This window comes from Kogia breviceps, chromosome 8 (assembly GCF_026419965.1).
Source record: "Kogia breviceps isolate mKogBre1 chromosome 8, mKogBre1 haplotype 1, whole genome shotgun sequence".
NCBI lineage: Eukaryota > Metazoa > Chordata > Mammalia > Artiodactyla > Physeteridae > Kogia > Kogia breviceps.
In genome coordinates, this window is record NC_081317.1 from 95,515,487 (window position 1) to 95,543,089 (window position 27,603).

At 46.3% G+C, this 27,603-nt stretch overlaps 1 protein-coding gene across 4 annotated transcripts in view; it reads left to right on the forward strand.

Moving 5' to 3' along the window:
* SYK (spleen associated tyrosine kinase) overlaps positions 1-27,603 on the forward strand; it is a 93,455-nt gene that overhangs the window by 38,772 nt on the left and 27,080 nt on the right. For 3 of the 4 annotated variants that reach the window (XM_059071507.2, XM_067039803.1, XM_067039804.1), the window contains exons 2-7: positions 1,523-1,951; positions 4,053-4,213; positions 18,158-18,293; positions 20,884-20,965; positions 21,349-21,392; positions 23,093-23,161. In XM_059071507.2, the coding sequence (XP_058927490.1) occupies positions 1,550-1,951; positions 4,053-4,213; positions 18,158-18,293; positions 20,884-20,965; positions 21,349-21,392; positions 23,093-23,161 (894 nt within the window). In that variant the 5' untranslated portion in view covers positions 1,523-1,549. The remainder of the gene's footprint in view (positions 1-1,522; positions 1,952-4,052; positions 4,214-18,157; positions 18,294-20,883; positions 20,966-21,348; positions 21,393-23,092; positions 23,162-27,603) is intronic. The other variant, XM_067039805.1, reaches the window with a different exon arrangement.

Below are 27,603 nucleotides of genomic sequence, written 5' to 3' on the forward strand. Positions count from 1 at the left end.
CCTCTCCCGTTGCGGAGCACAGGCTCCGGACGTGCAGGCTCAGCGGCCATGGCTCACGGGCCCAGCCGCTCCGCGACATGTGGGATCCTCCCGGACCGGGGCACAAACCCGTGTCCCCTGCATCGGCAGGCAGACTCGCAACCACTGCGCCACCAGGGAAGCTCTGGATGGTACTTTTAAGAGAAAGCAAAACCTTGCTGGAAAATAAATGTTTAGAAACTTTGACAAAGAAAAATTAATGATTGATAGTCAAATATTAAGAGAAGCAAATGAGAAAATTATTTGTACAATCAAATTATAATAAAACCCATGTCTTTTGCGGGGCTCACTCGGGAATACTGATTTGACAATATTGCCTGGAGAAAATTCTGTTACCTCTACCAGGCAGGCACTATGTTCTACTGTCTTTTGTAAGGTAAGTCCTGTTGAGAAGAGGCTGTTTCACATAATCGTGTGTGTGTATCTGTCTCTGTATGTGTGTGGTGTGTGGGTCTGTGTGTGTTTCTTTGTGTGTCTGTGTGTATGTCTGTGTGTGTAACGTGTGTGTAACATCTCCCTAGATGCACAGATGCAGTCATCTAGATACTTTTCCATTGATGACAAGCCCCTTTCGGTTAAAATATACACTATTTTGGATACTTTTTGGACTGGCAATATAGATCCTTCTCATCTACAACCACAAATGATCAAACAGTCTTCCTGTCAAATTGCATTCACTGCCTTCACACTTTCCCTCTGAAGTGTGTGTTTAGTGCGAGAAGTATCTGTTTTTGGTGACAGGTGTCCTCATCAAATGTGGAACCTGCACTATTTCTTCAATACTGTCCCGGCAGATGGTACAAGGAGGGTGCCAGGAAGTGGTCTGAAGGAGGATGGGAAGGGGACAGTGTGTCTCTGAGTCCTGGGGCTCTGGGAGGATGGAACTTTCATGCCTCAGGCCAGCCACTTGCCTGTCCTACCTCCTGGCCAGAGGTTTGACATATATAAACGTGGCCAGTGCTCAGCTCTCTGGTGTCCAGCTATAGCGTGTGACACAGTAGACCCTCAATGTTCACGTAGAAGGAGTCCAGTGACATCTTCACTGCACATAACTGACCAGCGTGAGTGTTCTTGACAACTGTCTGCATCTCCAGAGAACAAGGGGCTCATCTGGGTTCTGCCCCTGTGCCCCACTGACTGTCAGAGAGCTCCTAAGCCCTGTTTTGCAAGGGGACTTCTCTTTTTAGTTTGTCTCTTAGAATTCTCAGTTTCCCCCCCCACACACACACACACAAAAGATTAATTTGACTGCATTGGTCCAATGCTCTGTTTCTTGGTCCAATATTGAGAGGGTGTGTTTGGAAATGTAATGGTTACGTGGGCAGAAAGGACGAGGGCACAGTTAGTTCAGGCTCTAGACCCGAGTCCCAGAAGGAAGAGCTTCCGCCTGGCAGGAGAACTTGCCTCCTTATCTGGAGGGTCGTTGCTCTAACAGCGTCGTGCCGCTCAGGTCCTGACCGCTGCCCCGTCTTTGTTTTGCCAGGTGGACACCTGAGGGGAAGGCGCAGGGATGGGCGACAGCGCTAACCACCTGCCCTTCTTCTTCGGCAACATCACCCGGGAGGAGGCAGAAGACTACCTGGCCCAGGGGGGCATGAGCGACGGGCTCTACCTGCTGCGCCAGAGCCGCAACTACCTGGGCGGCTTCGCCCTGTCGGTGGCGCACGACCGGAAGGCGCATCACTACACCATCGAGCGGGAGCTAAACGGGACGTACGCCATCTCGGGCGGCAGGGCCCATGGCAGCCCCGCCGAGCTTTGCCACTATCACTCCCAGGAGCTGGATGGCCTCATCTGCCTCCTCAAGAAGCCCTTCAACCGGCCGCCCGGGGTGCAGCCCAAAACCGGCCCCTTTGAGGACCTGAAGGAGAACCTCATCCGGGAGTATGTGAAACAGACATGGAACCTACAGGTGGGCGGCAGCCGGTCCCCTGACGGCGGCGGTGCACGGTCTCGTGTGCTTGCGGGCCCTGGAATTCCACACAGGCACCCAGTTGCATGATAGCCATGCAGTGGTGCCTCAGATAAGCAACCTATTCCTTAGTCATCAGCGTGGGCCCCCAAATGCTTCAGTCCAGGAAGACAGCCTTTCCTCTTTCGTGGTCACACTTGAGAGGGTGGGCCCCTACTGTGCCAGCCATGTGGGTTTCTCCACCACAGGAAACCACTGTTACCCAATTCGTGCTGGGCCCTTTCAGAGAGGCATCACAGGCATATGCTGGTTTTTATTTACCCAAGAGAGTCATACTGAACACACTGATTGGCTCTTGATTTCACCCCTTCATAATATCTCTTGAAGAACTTTCCATGTCGACAGACACACAGCTGCATCAGCCTGTTACTGGTTGCCTGATGGTCCCTCCTGTGCACCATAATTTATTTTACTAGTACCTATTGATGGACACCTTCATTGTTTATAAATAATGCTGCTAGTAACATTCTCCTAACACTTTACGCAGCATCAGCAGGATAATCCTGAACAGTGAAGGATTTGGACATATTGACAGGGTGTCATCCAGAAAGGTCCCAGAGGTTGTGACAACTTACATTCCTGCCACAGTCTCAGCAGCACTTGATATCAGGGGCCACCAGGCTGGCTGATGGTCTCCTGCTCAGACCCACGTGTTCAACCATTTCCTTGTGTTTCCTGGATGTATGTTGTCTATATATCCATGTGGATGTATGACAGTACAGTCTTTCTGAGGATTCTATACACCGACTTCTTTACTCCTTTAATATGTTCTGCACTGAATTCAGTCTTACAAACAGATACTATGTATTCAGTGTTTTTCATTAGTATTCATTACATAAGTCTTAGACCATCTTTTTACTCTTTTTTAAAATCAGATAAGTCACAGTTATTGAGGTGTAATTTGCACACCGTGAAATTCATCCTTTTTAGGTATATAGTTCTATGATTTTTTTGACAATCACATGGCATCATGTAGCCCCCCACCCCAGTCAAGACATGCAATAGTTCCACCACCCATCAAGCATCCTCATGTTCACCCCCAACCCCAGCCCCTGGCAACTCCTCATCTGATTTCTGTCCCTATAGTTTTGCCTTGTCCAGAATGCATATAAATGGACTCACACCGCATGTAGCCTTTCCAGACCAGCTTCTTACACTCCGCATAATGCATTCGTGAGTCAGCTGTGCTTCAGGGGTCCATTCTTTATTATGGCCGAGTAGTATTCCACACCCTTTTGCTTTTGCCCTCTGCTCACTTTGAATCGGATGCCTGTCTGGGACGTAACTATTACTGCTTTTGTTTTTCATTCCATCTGTGAAGCATGACAAAATTTTCAAATTCACCTTCCCTTCTGCCTTCCCTCCCCCCTTCCATCTCCTCGTGTGGGTTGGTTATGTTTTTATTTTCACTTCTGATTCTTTTTATAACTTGGAATAATCAGCTCAGGTTGTTTATTTACTACTGTGAAAGATATCTATTTCTCTCCCACTAAGAACAGTTGAAGAAGCAAATTCACCCAGCTGTCAGCCTTTTTCTCATTTTTGTTTTCCATGTTGTCAAGGTTTGTCTCCTCTTTCTGTGATCACATCTCTTGCAGTTACAGGCAGCAACATGTGTAAGTGCTCAGAGTGAAGCCTTGTAGAGGCAGATGGGAAAAGGCATGTCTTACATCTTCCTGATTATTATTATGTGATCAGGGTCTAACACAGAACAATCAGTTCTAGGAGGCAACTGATTGAAAGAGGGCAGGAAGACCATTCTCTAGACCTCATGGATTATACCAGATGGTTTCTAAAGCCCAATGTGGCTTTTAAAGTGCCCACCTCTGTATCCTAAAATCTATTTTGTTAGTTATATACTTGAAGGCACTTAAATAATACATAAGATCTATTGGCTTTATTTATTGAATGAACATACAAACACATAAATAAATGTGATTACATTTTACCATGTCAGGACTTAGGATAGATTGGAAATGCTTTCTGCGTCTTTCTCGTCACTTTCACTTGGTATGGCTTCACTCTCTTCTCCTCCTGGCAGGGTCAAGCTCTCGAGCAGGCCATTATCAGCCAGAAACCTCAGCTGGAGAAGCTGATAGCCACCACAGCCCATGAAAAAATGCCCTGGTTCCACGGAAAAATCTCTCGGGATGAATCTGAGCATATTGTCCTGATAGGATCAAAGACAAATGGAAAGTTTTTGTAAGTATTGTGTCTTTTCCCTTCACCCAGTAGCTCCAGGCCTGCTTGGACATTTAGGGGTAGCTCAGCCTCCCCATCCCTGGAGTCCTGGTGACCCTGGGGAAGGGATCATGTGCTATCATCAAAACACGTGTGTTGGGCTTCCCTGGTGGCACAGTGGTTGAGAGTCCGCCTGCCGATGCAGGGGACACGGGATGGTGCCCTGGTCCGGGGGAATCCCGCGTGCCGCGGAGCGGCTGGACCCGTGAGCCATGGCCTCTGAGCCTGCACGTCCGGAGCCTGTGCTCTGCAATGGGAGAGGCCACAACAGTGAGAGGCCCGCGTACCACAAAAAAAACCAAACCAAAACAAAAAAAACACGTGTGTTGGTTGGCTGCACAGACATCTCAAATTAGATCCATCTCATGGAATTCAGCATTTGTTTTGCCCAGTATGGCCCCAAAGTGAACACTTTTCTTGGGCACCGAGGGACATCATTGAAGAATATCTATTCAGCCACATATTCAGCTTTTAATGACAAACATGGGATGCATAACACTATCTGTGGCTATCCATCCAAGCTAGAGATACTGCAGTGTGTTTGCTCACGTTTGCCCCAAGATCTCAGACTTTTTTTTCTTCTCTTTTTGCTTGGTGAGAAGTACCAATAGGATGGATAGTAAAGAAAATTTGCTGGGAGTCGCTCATACGAAAGGTTAGTGCAGGAACTTGATCACAAGCAGGTGTGCAGACTCTGGCCTCATAATCTCAGAAATGAGGTGTGTGTCTCAAGGCCTGCTCACTCTTATCTTCAGTGGTCAGTGCACCTCAATCCTGAAGGTGCTGGAGATGCAGGCCACCTTGGGGCAGGGTCGGTGGTCCAGGGAGGGTGAGGAGCTGTCTCAGACAGGTGTCGACTTCATTCCCCCGAGGTGCTGTGGCTGGTGGCATGCAGGGGGGCTGCCAGCCAAGGCATGCTCACCTGTGTTTGTCACTGCTCAGTGACCCCCACCCCAGACATGCTGACTGAGTGCCCCAATCTGGCCTCAGACACTTACACAGTAGTGTAGCCCCATGACCAAGGATGTGGAGTCACACCCAGCTGGCACTGTAAACTCTTCCTAGAATTGAAGTGTTTTCTCTGAGCATCCATCTATGTAAAGAATTTTCCTCAGACTTTCCCATAATCCCTGTTATTTAAGAAATGATCTTAAACACAATACTCTTTAAAAAAAAAAAAAAGATCCTAAATACAAGTCCAGAGCAGCCCAGGCTGGCACACAGCATGACTGGGTTGATGGCTTAGTGGATGCAGTAATGGTTACTGGCAGAAATCATGGGACAGAGGGATATTGTTTCCCCTCAGTGTGGCACCTATCAGCTCATTTTCCCCTGAGGTTTGAACTTCTGCCACCTTCTTAGGAATAATTTCCAACACACCTGTCATGGGACTGCATACATGGCATCTTAGTACGTTAAGTCAGCCCCAAGTTGGGTTATCCAAACAGCAAGTCCTCTGCCTTCTCACCGGTTCAGAAGCCTGCGCTCAGGCTCTTGCCGGGGAATAGCTGCATTCAGGGAGACCGCCTGCTCCCCACTTAGACAAGGGGGTGTTGCAGGGAACACCCACCCTGGGACAGCCCCACAGTTGTGGGGTCCTTCCAACTGGGTCTTCTCTGGCCTCATCTAGGTTTCCCTAAAGAATGTGTCTCCTGCCTACTTTCCCATCATTTAAACCAACTCGTCCATCTGTGGACCAGCATTTATTCATGTCCACAGTTGCGTGAGGCACTGGACACCAGCTCCGTCCTGGGCATTGGAGACGGAGGCATCTGCCTCGTGGAGCCCACATGTCACTGGCAGAAGTAGACACTGAATGATTGAACAAGAGCTGCACAGCACATCAGAGCATTTAAGGAAGGGACTAGAGCATGCTGTGGTTGGGGGTTCTGTTTTATGCTGGATGGCAAGGAAGGGCCTGACTGTGAAGGAGACATTTGAGCAGAGACCTGAAAGCAGCTGGGAGCCATCCTGATGAGGGAACAGCATGTGTGGGTACCCAGAGGCCAGGAGTGTGCTAGGAGGACCAGGCCACCACGAGGCTACTGTGGCTGGTGGAGTGAGAGGGGGAGAAATGGAGGATGGGGGCAAGGTTACCGAGGGCTCTCGGGCATTGGGAGGACTTTGCTTTGGGCAAAGCAGTCTGTCCAACTTCAGGAAGGTGTTAGGGCAGATCCAACTGAAGTTCAATGGGACCCGTCTGGCTGCGTGTAGAAAAGAGCCAGTGCAGAGGTGCAGAAGTGAGCATGCTCACTGGCCACACTGTGCATGTTTTCTCTCCTCTTGAACTATGGTATGAAATCCATTTGCGGTAGCAGAACCCCTGAGCCAGAAGGGACATCACTGCTAATGGTCTAAATCCCTTGATTTTCAGACAAGGACTTAGGCACAGAGGAGCTTTCCCAAGGTTGTCAGGCAAGTAGGAGATGAGACCTGGAATGTGGTGTCCCTGGCATGTCTGGGCTGAGAAGAAGCAGAAGCAAAAGCCACGTCCAGGGCGTCCACTGTCTCTGGCTCCACCGCTCTCCACATGCAAGGCCCGCTCCCCGCCTTGTCTCCTGTCCACACAACTCGGCTGGGACTGTTCAGGAGTGCCTTTGTGAAGAGTGGCTGTCAGGGACTTTGTACTGTCCTTGGAGCATAAAGACTCTTTACAGAGGAGATGGACAGTGTGGCCTATAGACCCTCCCTTGCAGTCATCTGTAGCATTTCTAGAGGTGGCTTTTCATCACGTGCTATGATAGGCTGAATGTTTGTGTCCCCACAGATTTAAATGTTGAAGCCCCAGCCCCCAGTGTAACAGATTTGGAGGTGGGGCCTTTGAGAGATGATTAGGTTTAGACGAAGCCATGAAGATGGGCCCCATGATGGCATTATCTATGAAAAGGAGAAGGCTGGACTCTCCCTGCACCAGAGAGACAAGGCCATGTATGTGAGTGTACAGCCAGATGGCGGCCATCTACATGCCAGGAAACAGGCTTTCACCAGCATCGTGATCCGAGACTTCCAGCCTCCAGAACTGAGAAGAAGAAACATCTGTTGTTTAAGCCCCTAAGCCTTATTCTGACTAAGGCACCTGCCTGTGTCTGGGGTCTGGCTGGCCAGATGAGAACACCAGACAGGGACCCTCAGCCCAGGTGCTGTGGGTCGGGGCCGGAGCTCTGCCTCGTTCGTGACATGAGGGACAGAGGCAGAGTGGACAGGCTGTGTTGGGGATGAGTCCCCTCAGCTCTCTGAGGCCTCATATGACAGCACAGTTTGCCATTTTGAGAAATTAGCCACAGCTCAGGCGTGACTACAAAATGGATTTGTTAGGAAAGAACAAAGCTTACTTTCCAAAAATGTTGTATCCTCTCCCCCAAAGGAAGAATCCAGAATTGGTGGGGTCCAAAGCATATATAATTTGGAGACCCTTTTTAAGAAAGAACACAGGGCTTCCCTGGTGGCGCAGTGGTTGAGAATCCGCCTGCCAATGCAGGGGACACGGGTTCGTGCCCCGGTCTGGGAAGATCCCACATGCCGTGGAGCACCTGGGCCCGTGAGCCATGGCCACTGAGCCTGCGCGTCTGGAGCCTGTGCTCCACAACGGGAGAGGCCACAACAGTGAGAGGCCTGCATACTGCAAAAATAAAATAAGATAAAATAAGATTTTAAAAAAAGAAAGAACACAGAATTAGGTACAAAATACACTATATTTTAGAGTGAGAAAAAAGTCACAATGATTTACAATTTTTAAAAAACTAATAAATACCTTAAACATACAAAATTTAGAAAAAGTAATATTTTTATTTTTACTTAAGTTCTTGACACATGTCTATAGCACCTTTTATTTTCTACATCTTTTGATGGCATAGTGTTTGCCTCTTCATTTGACAATAATTTGGTAGTATTTTCTTCATTTTGAAAAAAGAAAACTCAATCCTTCCTCTAGGTTCACAACTCATTCTGAGTAATGCATGTCCATTTTTAGGATCATTGTCAACTCTGGGAAAGGAAGTTGGAGTGGAAGAAAGAGTGATCTTCTCTGGCTGTGATTAAATATCTTTTACAAATCATACAAAACTCTAAGGCCATGTGGTCACACTGCTGGGCCCTGCTTGGGCCGAACGAGGCCGTGGGGAGGGTCTGTGGTCAATGGTTCTCTGACTGTCCAGTTCAGAAATATCTCACCACGTGGTTCGTGCAGGACAGCTCAGAGCTCACATTCACAAGTGCTGCTCCAAGAGCACATCACATCTGCTGAAATGTAATGTGCTAGTCCCTTCGTGTCATCACGTAAGGGATCTCAGAACAAAAACGCTCTATAATTTCCATGTTCTGCAAACGAAAAACAATGGAATTGTCACTTGCTTTGTGTTTAGTACCCAGGAAAACATTTTATTGTTTTTGGCTAAGAGTCCTTGCAAGTCTTACAGAGTCAAGAGTGAGTTCTAGGTGACCTTTAAAATACACAGATGGCAGCTCTCCAAATGGCTGAATTAACATGGCATAGAAAAGATAGTATCTCAGATTTGTCAAAGGAGTCATCAAACCAGTAAGTCGCCAATGCCATTTTCACTGTAGTTCTTATTTTCTGACTTTAGAAGTATGCTGTTAAAAAAAAAAAAGCTGCAAAAATAGCCTTTCATTTCACAAAATAATGCATTCCACCAGATGTGTGCCAGGCATTGTGATAGGACTGTGAGAAACAAGATAGACTTTAGTCCCTGCCTGCACTGTGCTTACAGCCTAGGGGAAGATGTTAAATTCAGAAACACATACTGCAAAGTGTGTGATGTGTGACTACATGTCCCGCTCCATCCATCATGGTTGTCCCATCTAATGACACTGCTGGTATCTTTATTTCTGTTCACTTGTTTGTTGTCCATTAGTCCCACTTGTTCTGCATGGCCAAGTTCAGGGACCGGCCTCCATCTTCACAGGTGGAGCCCCAGTACTCAGAACAGGTCTCAGTGGTAGGAATCTTTTTCTGGGGAAAGGGACTTTTCAGCTGTGTTCTGAGCAGTGAGGAGAAGAGAATCAGTAGAGAAAGAAAAGAAAGTGGTCCTGGGCAGCAGGAAGTGTCAGTGCAGAGTCTTAGGGGTCGACACTGCCACATGAGCGTGGCCTGGCCCAGGAGCAGGGCAGGAGTGACAAGCTGTGTGAAGGAAAGGCAGTCCAACCAGACAGGAAGTCCCTCCTGACCCTAAGGGGTGGACCGGGGAATGGATTGTCCACTCAGGGAGGGTGAAAGGGGGCCGATAACATGATGGGAGGGGGTACAGCAGGGGTCAACAGGGCTGTCTCAGGCCAGATGATCATCCTATTTACACACCAACTGTAATATTTGCCAAATGATCCTTAAACTGGCCGATTAGATTTAGCTGAGGTTGAGGTGGTAGTAAGGCAGTTCTGGACTCCATCAGGAGGGAGGAAGAGCCACAGCAGGATGAGTGCTGGGGCAGCTGTGCCCAGAGCCACTGGGTGAGTATGGTGGAAGGCAAGAGGTGTTGACTGCAGGTCTTATTTTGCAAATGCTTGGTGAATGCCAGGCCAGCGTTGCCATGGGACTAAGAGGTGGAGGGGCTTGAAGGAGATCCCAGGAGAGCAGGTGGGGACAAGGTGCTGCCAGGTTGAGTCTCCTGGTCCAAACCAGTGGTGTGGTCAGGTCTGGGAGACTTGTGAGGTCCTGAGGAAGACCCTGACCTCTGGGCTGGCCCCCTGGATTGTGAAGAGAGGGGAATGAGGGTTCTGCAGGGGGAGAGATGGCAGAGAGTCAGGTCTTAGACCAGGACAGTAGTTTGCAGAAGTCAAGAGCAAGTGTTGCCCATGCCATAGCTGAGTAGTGTTGGCAGGGCAGGAAGGTGAGAACAAAGGCCTAGAGGAAGCCCAGGAGAGTTGAAGTCCGAGGGTCTGAGAGGCACACGTACTGGGGAGTGTATGAGCTGTGGCCTGTGGGCTTTGCGGGTCCTGAGGTCGTAGAGCGTTACATTCCCTGCAGTTGGGGGTGGGCCTCGGCACCCAGCGCTGGCCTGTGGTTGTTGCATATGATGGGTGGGACTCCTTGACCCGTGCTTTTCTCATGACAGCTCTTTAATATGTTACAGTCATCCCAGGTAGCCTGGGGCCCTGTATGCAGAGAAACAAGACAGTGCAGAGGCCTCTGAGCAGGTACCAAGTAGTGGTGCCATTTATCCTTCACATGCCCTCCACAGTCAACCACCTTTCCAGCCCTGCAGAACAATTGAGTTCCCTGTGTGATGTGCTCTTATGTGCTCTGCCTCTGAAATCCAGGTACCCCAGACCTTCCTTCCCCTGTCCCTTTCAAGGAGAAATAAACACTTTAATCTTTGAGTCATCCCTTCTTCATTAGCCATTTTCTAGATGGAGTATGACATTCTCATTGTTTCTTCCCTTCCTCCCTTCTCTTCCCTTCCCTTCCCCACCATATCCTTCTCCATTATAGCCCAATGCCCCTCACACCCTCTCCTCCTTTACACACACGTATGCATCCACACACACACACACACACACACACACACACACACATTCACTTATTCATGCCTCTAATATTTGGGGCCCTGTAGGAGGCCTTCCAGGAGAACCTACAGGTAAAACAATTAGCAACATGCACAGATGGTCCAATGAGGGCATACACCATTCTGTACACAACTGGATACTAGAAGATTTGGTGACAGTGGCTTTCTAAGGAAAAGGGTTTTGTCCACCCAGAATCAGGAATGTGCTAAACTGTGTGGTCCTTGTCCAGGTTGGACCTGGCTTGGGGACATGGGTGACATACCGACCACCCTTGAATATTATTTTTTTTTTTTTTTTTTTTTTTATTTTTATTTTTTTTTTTTTTTTTTTTTTTTTTGTGGTATGCGGGCCTCTCACTGCTGTGGCCTCTCCCGTTGCGGAGCACAGGCTCCGGACGCGCAGGCCTAGCGGCCATGGCTCACGGGCTTAGTTGCTCCGCGGCATGTGGGATCTTCCCGGACCAGGGCACGAACCCGTGACCCCTGCATCGGCAGGCGGACTCTCAACCACTGCGCCACCAGGGAAGCCCCACCCTTGAATATTAGAACAGTACCTTTCACCAATGCCCTTCCCCTCCCTTTCCCCCTTCCTCATCAGTTATACTGGATGTCAGGTGGATGCCTCTCTTTGGAAATAGCTATTAGTAATCATTTTCAGTGCAAGTACAACTCAGTGTAAGGTAACCAGGATAAAATGTGTTCAGAATATGCTACATTTTTTCAGAGACATTGAGATAGCTTGTAAGAATATACACTTGTATTCCCCATGAGCAAGGAACAAATGTAAACTAGAAGAAAGGATGAAGAATGAAAACAGTACCTTCAGTGGGGTTCCACAGGATGGATACAAAGTCCAGAGCAGATGATGTAAGCAGTGATTCTCAACCTTCTGTTTGTGTGCAAACCACCTGGATGCTGGTTAAAGCACAGATTGCTGGGTCAAACCACACACCCCCACCCCCTAGTTTTTAACTCACTACGCCTGAGTTATATCTCAGGAATTTGGATTTCTAACAAGTTCTCAAGTGATGCTGGTCTGAGGACCACATTTGAGCCTGCTCAAGATGCTGGATGCCTACCTAAGCTATGTTAAGATTAGTGATCATTTGAGATTTTCCAAGTTCATTGGAGGGTCTTTAACCATATGTGTAGTAGGGAATGTTCCTGTATTATTTGACTGGTTGAGACAGAGTTAACCTTGAAACTGCTTCTATTTGTAGAAACTTAAGTTCAGGCAAGCACAGCCACTTAATAGCGCTGTGATTTAGATAGCTTAATTCATCTCTCTGATCTCAGCTTACTGAATGATAAAAAGGGGAAACTACTGTGTTACCTGAGTTGTTACAGAGATGAACAAGGTAATATGTTTAAAGCTAAGCCAGTGGTTGTCCTGTATCTGTGCTTCCTACAACCATGGATTCTTTCATCAGTTCTGGAAAATACTCATCTATTTTTTTCAAGTATTATCATCCTTCTTTCTTATCATTTCTTCCTTCAGAGGCTCCTATTAGATGTATTTTAGACCTTCTTAATTCATCCTCTATTCTTTCTTAGTTTCTGTTGCCTTTTCTCTTTGCACTGAACTATGTAATGTTCTTGGATTTGTCTTCCAATTCATTAATTTTCACCTCATCTGTATCTAATCTACTTTAAACTCATCCACTGTTTTTTTTCCATCAGTTATATTCTTTAAAAATTTCTAGAAATTCCATTTGTTTTTGTTGTTTCTCAAATAGTCCTATATATTTTTGAGAGTATCTTATTGCTTGCTAGTTTTTGTGATTCCATCTTTTGTCTCTTTGAATATTTCATGTATAGTTAGCTTCTATTCTGTATCTGATGATTCCAATACAGAAAGTCCTTAGGTGTATAAATCTTTGTCTCTCCTGCTCTTTTTCCCTCCCTGACCTCTTTCTTATAACTCCTGTTTCCTTATGTTTTGGGTGATCTTTTTGAGCTTGTATTTGATTGATATTCATCTGTGGGACTCCTGAGTGTTCTATACTGGGCACATTGTTCTCCGGAGTTGAAGAGGTTTTCTTCTTTACCATCCTTGCTTTAATGGGGGAATCTCAGGTTCAGGTGCCCACCTTGCTGCTGGCCCCGGATGTTCTCCCCCGTCCACTGCAGCACTGATATTGGCATTTGTCCTTAGGCAAATCTCACATTTTTATTTATTTTTTGCTCTTATTTTCCACTCACTTTTCCCTGCTTAAATTATAACTTCCTTTCTGTTATATATTTAAATTTCAAAAGCGATCTCTGGGTTTAGAAAAAACCTTACTCTTATTCATAGATGAATGAGACTGTGTGACCCTCATATTCCACAATAAAAGCTGAGTTCTGTGAGCGCTCTTAGGTGTTGCCATCATGGATCAAAGTGTGCCATTTTATTCGACACGTGTGGTTCTGCAGCCGCAGGTCAGCATAAAGTGTCATGGCCTGTCTGAAGTGAAAAGTTTAAAGGGGGTTGTGGACTAACGTCAGTATCACTTCATTGGTCTGATCAAGGTCCCCATGAAGCTGGAGGAGAAGCAGCATGACCTAGTTTCACCTCATAAACTAGAGCAGAGGGAGAGAGAGGGGGATTGATGAAGCTTTTTAAAAGGCAGACATGTGAAAGAATAGCTTGGCATGGCACCATATTTAGACCTGTGTTCCATACTGATCCTGCTTTCATTGCATGTATGGAATGCTCACGTGCCTAAATTTTGCTATAGTGCAAAGCAAAAGCACCCAGAAGTTGCATTTCCTTTTGTCTTCCATGGATCATTAGTGCTGATACCTCTCCTGAGTCTGGGGGTGCTCTCAGCATTATACTGGCAAGCATACTACTGGGCATACCACTCCCATATCCTCTCCTTCCTTACTCCTCGGCTGCTGTCTCAAAGCCACCATTGGGCCCCATGCTGCAGTATCTGACCACCCAATACAGCGTCAGCCCTGGAAGTGAGCCCCTCCCTCTCTCTTTGTACAGCCCATCCCGGCCATAGGCACACAGCTTTTCCCAGGCACCCCCTTTCCCCTCCAGCCAGCCACGCTCTACTCTGCCCATGGGAAAACAAATGCACAGGACAGTGAGAATGCCTGGTGGGCTAGGATGTGCCCCAGCTGTTCTGTTCTGTCTGCAGCAGACACAATGCACTGTCCCCAGACTTTGCTAGGTGGAGGTCACCTTGAGGGTCCCACCACCTCCTGGTCCTCACTTCCCTGTCAGTGTCTGGGCATCATTACCACATGTTTTCTCTGATCCAGGAGGTCGTAGGAGGGTGAAAAAGGGCTTTGGCCCCCCCCAGGCTGTGCCTAGCAGAACGAACACTCTCCCCACCTCAGCTTTGCCAAGTGCTTGGTGTCTGTGAGGTGCAAGGCCTGCTCATCGCAGAGCCTGACACCATCCACCCACAGAGGCAAGGTGGCTCTCCTGCCCTCTCACCAAGGACCTCAAGACGGTCTTAAGGCCAGTTAGGACAACTTCGCAGTTCAAAAGCACTGAAGTCCCACACCCTGTCGTAGCAAAACACAAATCTGTCGTGAGCCTGCTTCTTCCAAGAGACTCACTGGGAAAAAATACAGTATTCTGGGGCTTCTGGGAATATGCCTGAAGATAGTTGACCTGGAGGGTGGAGGCCAGCAACCCCAAGAGAAGGTGCAAGACTAGTCTTTGCTCTTTCCCCTTTGTGCATCCACGTGACAAACCTGGTGTGTGTCCCAGGGCAGAGGGGGGCTTTCTGAGGAACAGGAGGGGGCCAGGAGGAGGAGCTACTTCAGCTTCCAAACCAGTATTTTCCGTATGTTAGATTAAAAATAGCCCAGCCCAGGATCCGCCTGCAGCCAGCAGACACCTCACAGTTACTGGCCGTTAGTGTCACCAAGCCTCTGGTCTCTGCCACCTACAGATGTTGGGCCTGTGGGTTTCCCTTCTCTGCCCTCGTTTCCTGCCAGCTGGCTTGGGGGCTGCTCAGGCTGCATGTCCACAGCCTGTCCCTGTGCCTCCCAGTCCTTAGATTGTGCTCACCAGGTATCTGTTGCTGCTGGCATCCTGGGAGCTGAAACAGGTTGCCTGGCTGGAGCTCTGGGAGGCAAACTCCTCTGGGACCTATTCTCTGGGGGATCCTCAAGGAAGCGTGTGCCTTTGAAGAAATCACTGCCCCAAAGCAAGAGATGCTCTATTTCTGCCTTGCATCAGCTCTCTTTTAATGCTGCTTTTCTTATGAAATACTAAACACACAGAAGAGTGAGTCACTCTGTAAGTGTAGCTTAAAGGATAATTCTAAAGCAAACACCACTGGAGTCAAGAACTAAAACACAAGCAGCATCGCAGAAGGGCCCTCACTCACACGCACCCATTACAAGACACCACTTCCTGCACCGTTGTGTCCAGCATGCCCTGGCTTTTTTCTTCTTTTTTCGTTCTCGTCACCACCTACGACCTAAGCGTACATCAAAACTGTTCTCATTTGCCTGTTTGGGATCTTCATGCATGTGGAATCACAGTGTACGTTTTATACTTATGAGAGTCATCTGTGCTTTGTATCACTGCCATTTGTTTGTTTTATTCTATGACATTCTGTGGTATGAATACCCCACAACCTAAGTGAACACTAAGTGTTCACTTAGGCCTTACTGTTTTTGATAACCGCAGCTAAAGCTGTTATAAGCATCCCCACATACTTTATAGGTGCAGAATGCACACATTTTGTATATCTTGGAGTGTTTTGCTGACTCAGGATAAATAGGTCCAGTTTCAGTAGAGAATTCCAAACGGTTTTCCAAAATGATTGAATTGATTCATGCTCCCACAGGCAGTATACGAGGGTGCCTATTGCCTTCATTCTCAGAAATATTTAGCATTTTTGGTCTTTTTAAATTTTTGCCAGTCTGAAGGGCATGTCATGGTATTTCCATTGTGGTCTTAATTTGCATTTCCCAATTTCTAATGAGGTGATTGAACCATATCCCCAGGCATTCTGTGATCCTCCATCTCACTTTTAACAACAAAAGGTCAATCAGGGCATAAGGCAAGGTGGAATGGTTGGGCATTGGACATGGGTCTGGAAAACCAGAGTTCAGATCCAGTTAATTGATTCCAGGACCCTGAGGTCCAAGATGCAAAGGACTTTAAATCAAAGAGAGTGGTACTTTGTTTTTTTTTTTTTTTTTTTGCGGTACGCGGGCCTCTCACTGCTGTGGCCTCTCCCATTGCGGAGCGCAGGCTCCGGACGCACAGGCTCAGCGGCCATGGCTCACGGGCCCAGCCGCTCTGCGGCATGTGGGATCTTCCCGGACCGGGGCACGAACCCGTGTCCCCTGCATCGGCAGGCGGATTCTCAACCACTGCGCCACCAGGGAAGCCCCGAGAGTGGTACTTTGGAATGGCCTATGGGCATCATTATCCCAAGGTCACCTTTTTTTTTTTTTTTTTTTTTTGGCGGTACGCGGGCCTCTCACTGTTGTGGCCTCTCCCTTTGCGGAGCACAGCCTCCAGATGCACAGGCTCAGTGGCCATGGCTCACGGGCTCAGCTGCTCCGCAGCACGTGGGATCTTCCCAGACCGGGGCACGAACCCGTGTCCCCTGCATCGGCAGGAGGGCCCCCAACCACTGCGCCACCGGGGAAGCCCCCCAAGGTCACCTTTTATATGCATATACGTAAATTGATATTGCTTCATATTAAGAATTTGTATAGTTCTTTGTACCTCCAAACTATCCTATTTGTTTGCCACGGAGGCTTATAAAATAAACAAAGCAGGTGTGAGTAGCCCCACATTATAAAATAGCTTCCCTACGAGATAGACTCAGTTACCCCTCATATAAAAATATGTTTTTCCTTTTCTGTGTGGTGGTTTTTCGGTTTGACAGCAACCAACTGGCCTTAATGAGCCATGTAACCGTGAAAGGGAGCTTACATTTTGGGGTGCCGGTGACCTGGTTGGGTTGGGAGGAAGGGATGTTTTCACATAGCAGAAGGTTTCAGAAGCGGCCCCCACGGAGGCCGAGGCGGGTCTGGGCATTTCCTGCCACCCACACCAGCTGCCCTGAGCACTGGTGCTTGGAGGGAACCCGTTCATCACGCACAGCCAAGCACGACTTAAACTTATTTTTAAAACAAGGTTCCAACCCCACACGACACAGCTCATATCTCAAGTCCTGGGTTAGCTTTTTGAGGTGAACCTACAAGGCTAAGGGTGACCACGTCAGCTTCCAAAGTGCATCTTGTGGATGTGGCTTCGTACAACCAAAAGGAGGCATCAGAAATTTCCCCTCAATATGGAAATCTGATGGCAGCTTGGCGTATTTGAACTCTTCCCAAAATACAGTGCATTGGGCACATTGCTTAACATTTGGGGACCTCAGTTTCCTCATTTTAGAAAATGCTAAGGCCGGAGAGGTTTTCTGGGACCTCTGGGACCTCAGTGACTCACCCTCTCGTAGATCTTGTGATCCCAAGGGCTTGAGTTGCTGAGAGGGGAAGATGGGCTGAGGATGGTGATAACGAAGGAATTCAGCTGGGGAGGGGCTTCACCTCCATTCCGTGCTTTTGCAGCCCCACCTGGCCTGCGCCCTCCCCAAGTCCCACAGGCCCTCCCCATGGGCGGCAGGTCCCCCTGCATCACAGCGGGTGTCTCTCTGCTCAGTATCAGACTCACAAGTCTCATTCCTGGATAAGGGAAGGGGGTGGTGCCCAGGAGCACCCACTGGGACCAGGAGGCAGAGCCTGGGCGCCCAGCACAGCCAGCGCAGACCTGGCTCTGCTTGCTCCAGCGTGGGCTGGAGGACATTTTCTTCTCCTGGCAACGTCATCTGACTGCATCACATGGAACATTTTAAATCTCAGTCCTGGTCCCGCCCTCTCCTCCCTGCAAAGGGGAGAGCGAGCTTGAGGGAGTGAAGAGGGCTTTCATCCCCCTCCATCTGGGGTCCAGAAGGTTCCTAGTTAAAATGCCTACCAAACACCCCCCATCCACGCCCACCCTTGGCTAGACAGGGGAGCTGCACTCCCTGGAATCTGATCCAAATGCTGACCTCACTGAAGAGAGGAGGTGAGTGAAGAGGGCTCTACAGACTCCCCAGCTGCGGAACGCTGAGGGTCCCACTTACTGGTACCCTGAGCAGCGTTGCTGCTCCAGTCAAACAGAGGACATGCCCCCCAGAGCCCAGATCTCTCCTGATGCCCACCCAATGCTCCCCAGCCTGCTGGGCTTGGCTGTGGCCTGTCCCCGACCATAGCATTTCCTTGTCTGGAGCTTGCGGTGTCACTGGTCTGTGGGCTGGGCCTCCCTTGACCCCTTGTCCCCGAGGTTGGGAAGCTGTTGCAGGCTGCCTTCCCAGGACGCTCCTCCCTTCCAGGTGGTAGGAGTGATGGTGATGCACTGTCTCCTCTCTTCCAGGATCAGGTCCAGGGACAACGGGTCTTACGCCCTGTGCCTGCTGCACGAGGGGAAGGTGCTGCACTACCGCATCGATAAGGACAAAACGGGGAAGCTCTCCATCCCTGGTGGGAAGAATTTTGACACACTCTGGCAGGTATACATCATCCTCAGAAAAGAGAGGAACTGGCCCCTGGACCTTAGAGTATGCCACCTGGGTCCTTGCCAAGACGTGCCCAATCAGAGGCTGCTTTTCAGCCTTCAGGTTCCTGGATGACTGGTCTAGGGTCATCATGTCAGGTGATGCTTATCCAGGCTTATCCAGGGCCCCTCAGCTCTTGGCACTAGGAAGTGGTACCCGCTCAGGACTGTGCTTAGTTTAACAGGAGACCCTGCCTTGGGGCACTAGATGCATTTCTTTCTAAGTCGTTCTGCCTGGAACCCAGAACAGCCTATCAGACAAATGCACACAATAGAAAGGTGTGGATGGCTGGGAAGGGAGGCCTAGAAGTGGCTAATCAGACTGTTCTTTGAGTTGTGAGAGGCCAAATTTAATATAAAATGTCAGGTGCCATTCTCACTGCAAAATGAATCTTGCTGCAAAATTAGGGCAACCTAGTAGTCAGCGTTTCCTGCGCTTCAGACTGCCACTTGTATAGGATTGTTCAGCCCTGGTCTAAAAAGGGGTTCTTCTTGACCTACCTGATAGTAAACCCCAAAACAGAGCGTAATTTGGAAGTTTCTTAGGCACTAATGAGCCCTAATCCGGTGTGTTCATCCCTGCTTTCCATTGGGCACGAACGACTTGGCTTCATTCTAAATCACAGCTCCATGAGGAAATGGCAAAGCATCCTGTAAACTGTAGTGGGTCCAGAGACAGAGAAAACCAAGGGACTCTGCCATCCCAAGAGTGACAGCTACGTTGAGCTTTTGTAGGTGCGGGACATCATCGGGGAGGGGTTCAAATGTCCACACCAGGCCCAGCCAGGAACCTCATGTGTGGTTACAGCAGGAAAGGACCCGACTCAAAATCTTGCCTTTTTAAAAACTGTGATCAGGGATCTCCATTACCTTTAAAGCACTTAGAGTAACCACCACACAGTGTATTTTGGTTCCTAATGCTGTAGTTGGGGACAAAATCTTCTTCTTTGAATGCTGGGTATTTTAATATTTATTCATATTAGTCATAATGCTGACATTGTGTTTTGGTTTGTAGATCATTAGCATGTATCTTATTATCAACCACAGACTTTGCTTTATTTTAATGGTATTGCTTTAAAAGAGTATTTAACCTATTAGGTCCTAATGCCCAATGAAAATCAGAGAGATGAGTAGGGAATGTTGCCTTCTGGTATTAATTTCCCATCAGAATCTCCCACTTCCTACAAGAATTGTTGATGGTGTGTATTTAAAGGCACTGGAGTCCATCTGTCAGCCCAACGCTTGAGGGTCCTGGGCTCCATCACTGGTACATAGCCATTACAGTTCAACTGAATGACCACTTTCCCTGTGTGAGCCCACTCACAGTTTCCAAGTCTGCATGCTGACTATAATGTTAAACATCTTTAATTGTTGGAAAGTTCCTTCCTAAGACTCTTTCCCATATTTACTCTTTCCCATTTACTGATTCCTCCAGCATCTCACAGTATTCAGCCTTAATTAAATCTTTGCCCTTCTATATATGTTTAAGAAAGAGCATAAAAATGCCAGCAGTACCTTCCATTTTTACAAGTGTGATTTCATTGGTTTTCCTTGACACCAGCGTAAGGTACCTCTGTGCCCTTCCCCCACCCAAGAGTCTGGTGTTATTTTTCTGAGAGTAGGTAACTGCTACACTACTCCAGTATTCCTTTCTTTAGAGCTAGAATCAACACATCCGTGGACCAGATCTGCCCCTGGTCTGCTTTTGTGTGGTACTTGAAGACAATGGTTTTTATAATTTAAAGGGTGGTGTTTTTAAAAATAAATAAAGAACTGTGTGACAGAGATACCATGTGGAATGAAAAAGCCTAAAATATCACTATCTGGCCCTTTACAGAAAAAGTTTGCAGACCCCTGCCCAAAAGGGAAATCCTTACATGTATGCCCACCTCCCAGACACCCTTGTGGTGTAGATTTCCTGAAAACATAAGCTTGTAAGGAGATATTTGAATGACATTGGAGAGATGTGTGATATTTCAGCTGTTGTAGGGACCTCAATACTATTAGCCTTAGAACACACTATTGCATTTAACAGAATAGAGAGAACTTTGATGTCCATCTCAGTAGCATGTTAGGGCTGGTCAGATTGAAACATTTATTAAGAAGGTGGATCTCATGTTGTGTTCTTTCTACAATAAAATAAAATTTAAAAAACAGAATGCTCCCTGGAAGGGTAAAATATATTCATTCAACAAACATTCACCTAAATAGGTAAGTTTTTTTTTTTTTTTTTTTTTTTTTTTTTTTGCGGTACGCGGGCCTCTCACTGTTGTGGCCTCTCCCATTGCAGAGCACTGGCTCCGGACGCGCAGGCCTAGTGGCCATGGCTCACAGGCCCAGCCGCTCCGCCGCATGTGGGATCCTCCCAGACTGGGGCACGAACCCGTGTCCCCTGATCAGCAAGCGGACTCTCAACCACTGCACCACCAGGGAAGCCCCTTAAATCACTTTTAAAGTCCAAAAGGGGAGTCAGCTGCTCCAGGTCAGGATTTCTCCATTGCCTGCCTCCATTATTTATTATAATTTCTTGCTTTCTTCTCTTTCAGCTCGTCGAGCATTATTCTTATAAGTCAGATGGTTTGTTAAGAGTTCTTACAGTTCCATGTCAAAAATTTGATGGGCAAATGGGTGAGTAGCCAAGACATTGGAGTCTCACTGTTTCAGATGTTGATAATAATCAGCCTCGTTTTAGATTTGGTTTGTTGCAAATTCAAACAAGATGGGATGAGGCTTTGTTTTTACTGATTGATTAAAATGATGTCAGATTGCTCCAGTTTTATAGATATCATTCATCAAAAAATAGCTGATAACTTTAACTTTAAAAAACAAATTCATTTTAATTGCTTATGTGAGGAAGGTGAAAGAGGGTATCAAGAAATGTATGCGGAAAATGTATCTACTCCTCAAGCAGTAATATTTTACAGTCATATTGATTGATCTGCAGTGGGGGAGGGGATAAATAGTTGGTTTTCAGTAACATAGCAGTAACTGTCCATGTTCTTTCTAACCAGGAAATAGTAATTTCCGTCCACAACTTCCAGGTTCCCATCCTGTGGTAAGTGTTACTTAGCCATGCTGTTAAAAGTGAAACAGTTGTATATTAGCATGATGAAAAGCATGTTTAGACAACAGGAGTCATGGTAATTGTTTCCATCACACTTGATAAACTGGGATTGCTGGTGTCAGCTAGAATCAGCCTATTTTCAGATCCAAGCTAGCCAAGTTAACTTCTTAGGTAGGTTAAAATCCCTCCATTTTCTAAAAGTATACAAAATGACCATGCAATCCAATGTTAAATCAGAAATACGCCTCCTGGCAGATTTGGGAAATGTAGCATATTGTTCAGGCTCAGTCCTGATCCATCCAAGTGGAGGTATGTGCATGATCCATGTGACCACGTGCATGATGGTATGGCGAGCCAGGTGTGTAAGACATCTCACTGAGGTTGACTGCCCGCCTCTTTTGGTTAAATCAACCAAGACATTGTTATCAGAAAAATCACCCTTTCCAGGAGAGCTGTTTTGGCCATACCTTGGTGGAGGAAGTCTTGGGATGGGGATGCCCTGTGCCATCACATGAGAGAAGCCCCTAGAGAAAGATGGAGTCAGGGGCTTGGCCAGAACCCACCTCTCCCTCCATGTCAATAGGAGGTGAGAATGTGGTTTGTCCACACTTCTCCACGTGGGTTTGCCCAACACATGCCTGATACTCCCCAAAAGAGAGAATTCCAGCTCTCTCCTCCCTCCAGACTGTTATGAGTTGACATACGGATTTATACTCCAAGTAGGAATGATGTCCTTCTACTTTAAGGGGGACCTCACTGTGGACATTTGATGCCCTTCAATGCCATCTGTGAGGAATGAAAATTCCCCCATTGTGAGCTGTGTACTCTATACCTCACTTTCTGCCTGTTAACCCTTAAAATCTGCAAAAGGTGGAATGCCCACTCTGCCCTCAGAGGGAGCTATTGACTTGCTCAGAAGCTGCAGCTACGCTGAACCAGGCAGCTTCTCCGGGCACAGCCCCTTTTCCCAGAATGGGGGAACTGGAACTTGCTAAAATACTGATGAACTTTGGGATCAACCTCTAAAATATAGCACCTTAATGGAGTCATCATTTTATTTTACCCTTTATACGCTCATGGGCCTGGCGAGTCAACTTTAAAGTTCTACCCATCATGAGACAGGTCCATTTTCCTCTAAGAGGCATGAGGGCTTAGGGCTGAGTACTCTTAAAAGAATATCAAGCCCTCTATTTGACCTTGCATCACCTCATGGCTTCAAGGAGTTGGACATTTTTGGAAAAACTTTTTATTGACTAGTGAAAAACATATAGGAAAAAAAATGCATGTTCCCTAAGGGCCCAACTCAGTGAATTTCCATAAACATCATGGAACCAGCACCCACAAGAAGTAACAAAATTGGGCATGAAAATTAGTTTCTTTAGGATGATTTGTCTTGAGTCTGTGACTTAATAATTCTGTATGAAAAGTTGGCTATTTAATGTAAAAGCTCAAATTTTATAGCCTCCTATGGAAAATATTGCCAAAGTATTTTTCCAGATCCTTCTTCTCAAGTGGTCGGCTTTGCCTGAAGCCTTTCTAATGATCATGTGCTGCCCCTAGTGCATCTCATCAGCAGAATCTGGAGGGGGTTAGTGTAATTATAGAACAGGTTAAAATAGCATGTCATGTAAGGTAGCCTATATTTATTTGCTGAAACATTTATTGTTCCTCTTTGCCGTTATGGTTTCTAGACTTGGTCAGCGGGTGGAATAATCTCAAGAATCAAATCATACTCCTTCCCAAAGCCTGGCCACAGAAAGGTGCTAAAACGTCCCCTGCTTGCTGTCCCTGACTAAGTGGTAGGACAGACCCGTACTCAGCACCCACGCTCTGCCCTGTGGCTGCCCCCTCCGTGTGCCCTGCAGCTGACCCTCCTGCTGCTCTGGTCTCATGTCCCTGCCATATGTAGCCCTCTTGGGCAGCCCACACCCTGCTTTCTGTGTGGTCCGAGTCCCTTTCCTGCAAAGTCCATCACCGAGAGTGTGCTCTCTCCGCTTTAATGTGCTTTTGGAAGTCATTTCAGTCCATGTAATAGGTGGGAGGGAATTCTCACCTGGGAAAGTCTTTTCAAAGCAAGCCAGAATCACATGCTGCAGCGTTATGGTAATTGACTAGATAAATTACATGTTGGTGGAAGGAACAGCCAAGGTTGTGTGGATCCTGCCCAGGGACTACACAAAGCCCTCGGTTTTATAAATATCAAGTGCCACAGTAACTTCATTGTGGCTGTAGAGTTCTAACACAGAACTTTAAATATAACATGTATAAAGACAAGGTGGAATTTGAGGATTAGAAACGCCGTTTTTATTTGTGAGACAGTAAAGCTGACATATAATGCATTTTCATAGTTTGCTATATGATTGAATTATGAAGGAAATAAAAAGAAGTTCTTTTTTAAAGATTTTTTATTTATAATGAATCACCTCCCTCAAAAAATGTATTTATAACTTGTATATGGATTGCTTTTTTTTTTTTTACTTTTTAGTTTTATCGTTGGGGTTAAAATTGATTATTTTATTAATAACTCTTTCCATTTTCATATCGGTTGGTATTTTTCCAAACATTTCAACATATAATTGAGTGTCAGTTCATGAAGCAGATTGCCTAAAGTACTTATTAGAAACAATGGAAATAAAAAGCATAAAAGCCCAGATATTTTCTTTCCAAGTGGCAGTCATATTCTAGATGTTCTCAATCTTGTTGACCACAGAACAGAGAAGTGAGTTTAGTGTGGTGTTTGGGGGGGAAAGTTATGTGTTAAACCTGAATGGAATAACTGTCTGTTTTGATATCATGCTCCCAGTCAGTGTGGATCAGCTTGTGGGAAACATCAGCCATGAGGGGGCATCCCTTTTGGGGGTGGGTGACAGTGAGGGCTACCCATGTCAGGGTGGCATGTTAGGAGTTGGGGACCAGGTTTTCAAGGCAATACACGCTCTATGTTGGTGTCCCTTTTGCCCCATGACTTGGTGTCTGTTTCAGGCCACCAGGGCCAGTAGGTTATTGAGGCTTTGACCTTGAAGAGGTCAGCATTCCCCATAATCAAAGGCAAAACTCTTGGAGAGTTTCCACGGTGGCCACCTTCTGGCCCACCTGGCCCTCGACCCCTGTTGGCATTCGCCCCTTCTCCTTGTACAGGGCTCACCTGGTTGCCGGGATGGCATCTCACAGGACCATTGTCTGGGGGAAATAGGTCAGATGGTACCCCATCAACTGAGGTGATTCAAAATGTGTTCTGGTTCAGGGTGCTTTCCAATCGTGAGTCATCTTTTCAGGAGTGCTGATCAAATGCTGCATTGACGAAGCTTCATAGCACAGCTCAGGGAGGGACGCTGAGTTGCCCATGCATGGTGCCCCATCAGCAGGCCCAGAACCTTTCTCTCGCCTGGCTTCCTTGGCCCCTCCACGCACCAGGTCTAACTGGCAGCCATGGAGGAGCCCCCGTGGGCGTGGGCCACGCCCCTGGCTCTCACCGCTTGTTTCTTCATTGGTCTCTTTATGATGGCCCACAGCTGGTGTGCCAACACATAGCCCTTCACCATGCGCAGTCCCAGAAATGAGCAGTTTCACTGCAGACAGAGTAGACACAGCAATCCACATTTATCTTAATTCTCTGATTTCCAAGAGCATCATTCAGGGTTCAACCAGGGAAGCATGACCAGTCAGAGATTTATGCGTGAAAGACACACAGCACACTCACCCACATACACACACATAGGTACATACATAACACACACATGTACGTATTTATACATACACACATCTATATACAGGTACACACACACAGATATACAGACTTATCACTAGGACTTGCCTTACACAGCTGTAGGGGCAAGTTCAATGTCCATAGAGCAGATCATCAGGAAGGAAGGATGAGCAGGGTGGAACTACTCAGGGAAGAGCCAAAGCCATCATTCACAGCCAGCCAAGGGTCAGTCACCTCTCTCTCCTTGGTGCCCTTTCTCTCTTAGGAAAGCCTCAGTCTCTCCTAAGGACTCTTGACCGATTAAGCCAGGCCCATCCAGGATAATCTCCTTAAATTAAATCAGCAAATTAAGGATTTTAATTACCTCTGCAAAATCCCTCCACAGCAGTACCAGGATCACAGTTTGATTCGTTAACACAGGAATATCATTCAGGCTAGCCAGGTTGACACATCGAAATGCCATCACCCCAGGAAACAGTAACCCAGCACTGTGAGGAGACAAGCCCCACTCCCACCCCTGTCCTTGTCCCAGGCAGGCTGAAGCCAGCTCAGGTCACCCACAGTGACTAAAGAAATATCCAGAAAATAAGTTTTAGTAGATCTTTAAATTAAAGGAGAACATGTCTAAGGAAAGTTGAAGAAAATATCAGTAAGACTGCCTAAAAATAAAATATGTGTGGATAAGAACCATAACATCATCAAAAGAAACATAATAAACTTGGAATAAGTATTAGTAATGATGCTACATATATAAGGTTAATATCTTTAATATGTAAGGAGTTTCTATAAGTCAGTAAAAGTTTTAACTATCTAACAGATTAATGGGCAATAGTTTATAGTAAAGCAAACATAAATAGCTCTTAAACATAGGAAAAGCTGTTCCACTTCATATAAGAGAAATGCAAGTTAAAATTGTGGGGCTCTCTTATGTCCACCTGTGAAACTGATCCAAATAAACAAGCTTGGTGACACCACACAAGGGTGTGGTGAGTAAGCACAGCTGTAATTTATTGGAAGAAGTGTGAAATGGTACAATCTCTAAGAAAGGCAATCTCACAACATCTGTCAAAACTGAGAGTACATATAACCTCTTAACTGCAATTTTATTTCTAGGTATTTATCATACAGATATTCTTGCATTTATGTGTAGTCATGTATATAAGAAAAGGTTTATTCTAACGTTGTATCATTGACAAAATCTGGAAATAATTTAAAGGTCAATCAATGAGAAATCAGCTACAATAAAATTCATACTGTGATGAGTAGCTGAGATCTAGAATTGTTTCCAAAATACAATGTTAATTGAAGACAACAAAGTCATGCACATATATATGTGCTGATATAGTGTAGAATGTTCCAGAAGAATACAGAAGATACTGATAACACTAGTTGCCTTGGGAGTAGGAAATGGGGTGTCAAGCAGACCCACTTTTCATTGTAAACCCTGTTGTGCCTTTTAAAATTTGCCCCTCCTAAATTATTTAATCAATTTTAAAGGATAATTAAATATTAGAAACTAATCTGATTAATACTGTGGAAATACTTTTCTGGCTAAAAGAGGGCTGTTGTCTATTTTTAAAGCATGCTGTTGCTATTTTTTTTTTTAATTTATTATTTATTTTTATTTTTTGCCTGCATCGGGTCTTAGTTGCGGCACGTGAGCTCTTTGTTGAGGCACGCAGGATCTTTCATTGCGGTGCGCGGGCTCTCGTTGTGGTGCATGAGCTTCTCTCTAGTTGTGGCATGGGGGCTTTCTCTTCTCTAGTTGTGGCGCACAAGTTCCGGAGCACATGGGTTCTGTAGTTTGTGGCACGCGGGCTCTCTCGTTGAGGCGTGTGAGCTCAGTAGTTGTGGTGCACGGGCTTAGTTGTCCCAAGGCATGTGGGACCTTAGTTCCCTGACCAGGACTGAACCTGCATCCCCTGCACTGTAAGGTGGATTCTTTACCACTTCCCGGGACCACCAGGGAAGTCCCTATGTAAATTTATAACAACTTTGAAGTATGCATTGAAGTTTCATAAATATCAAAAATATCAATAGTTAATTGGTAAAGGAAGGATTGTGTGATTTTAAGCAATGGATTAAAAATATTTTAATTGCTCACCAGAAATAGTTTAGGAGAACTAATACTTATGTTTTCACAAATAGAAGGGGAATTTTCCATTATTTAACCAGTCATGAGAAAAGACTTGTGGGAATTATGTCAAATATCCCATTTGTTAAGCTAAGGTGTAAATAATTTTCTTGAATTTGTTAATTTGATCAATATAAATAGTTGTTTTTAATAATTCAGGCACAAAATGGACATGTTAGAACTTGAATTAACTCTAACATGTAGGTAGTTAATGACAAGTGTTTTTTGATTTGCAGAATATTATTAATCAGATAACTTAAAATTCCATAATAAAAACTTTAGGGCAGGTGTATTTTTCTTCTCTTTAGAGATGAGTACATTTTAACACTTAAAGATATAAATGGATTTAACTGAAAAAGAAA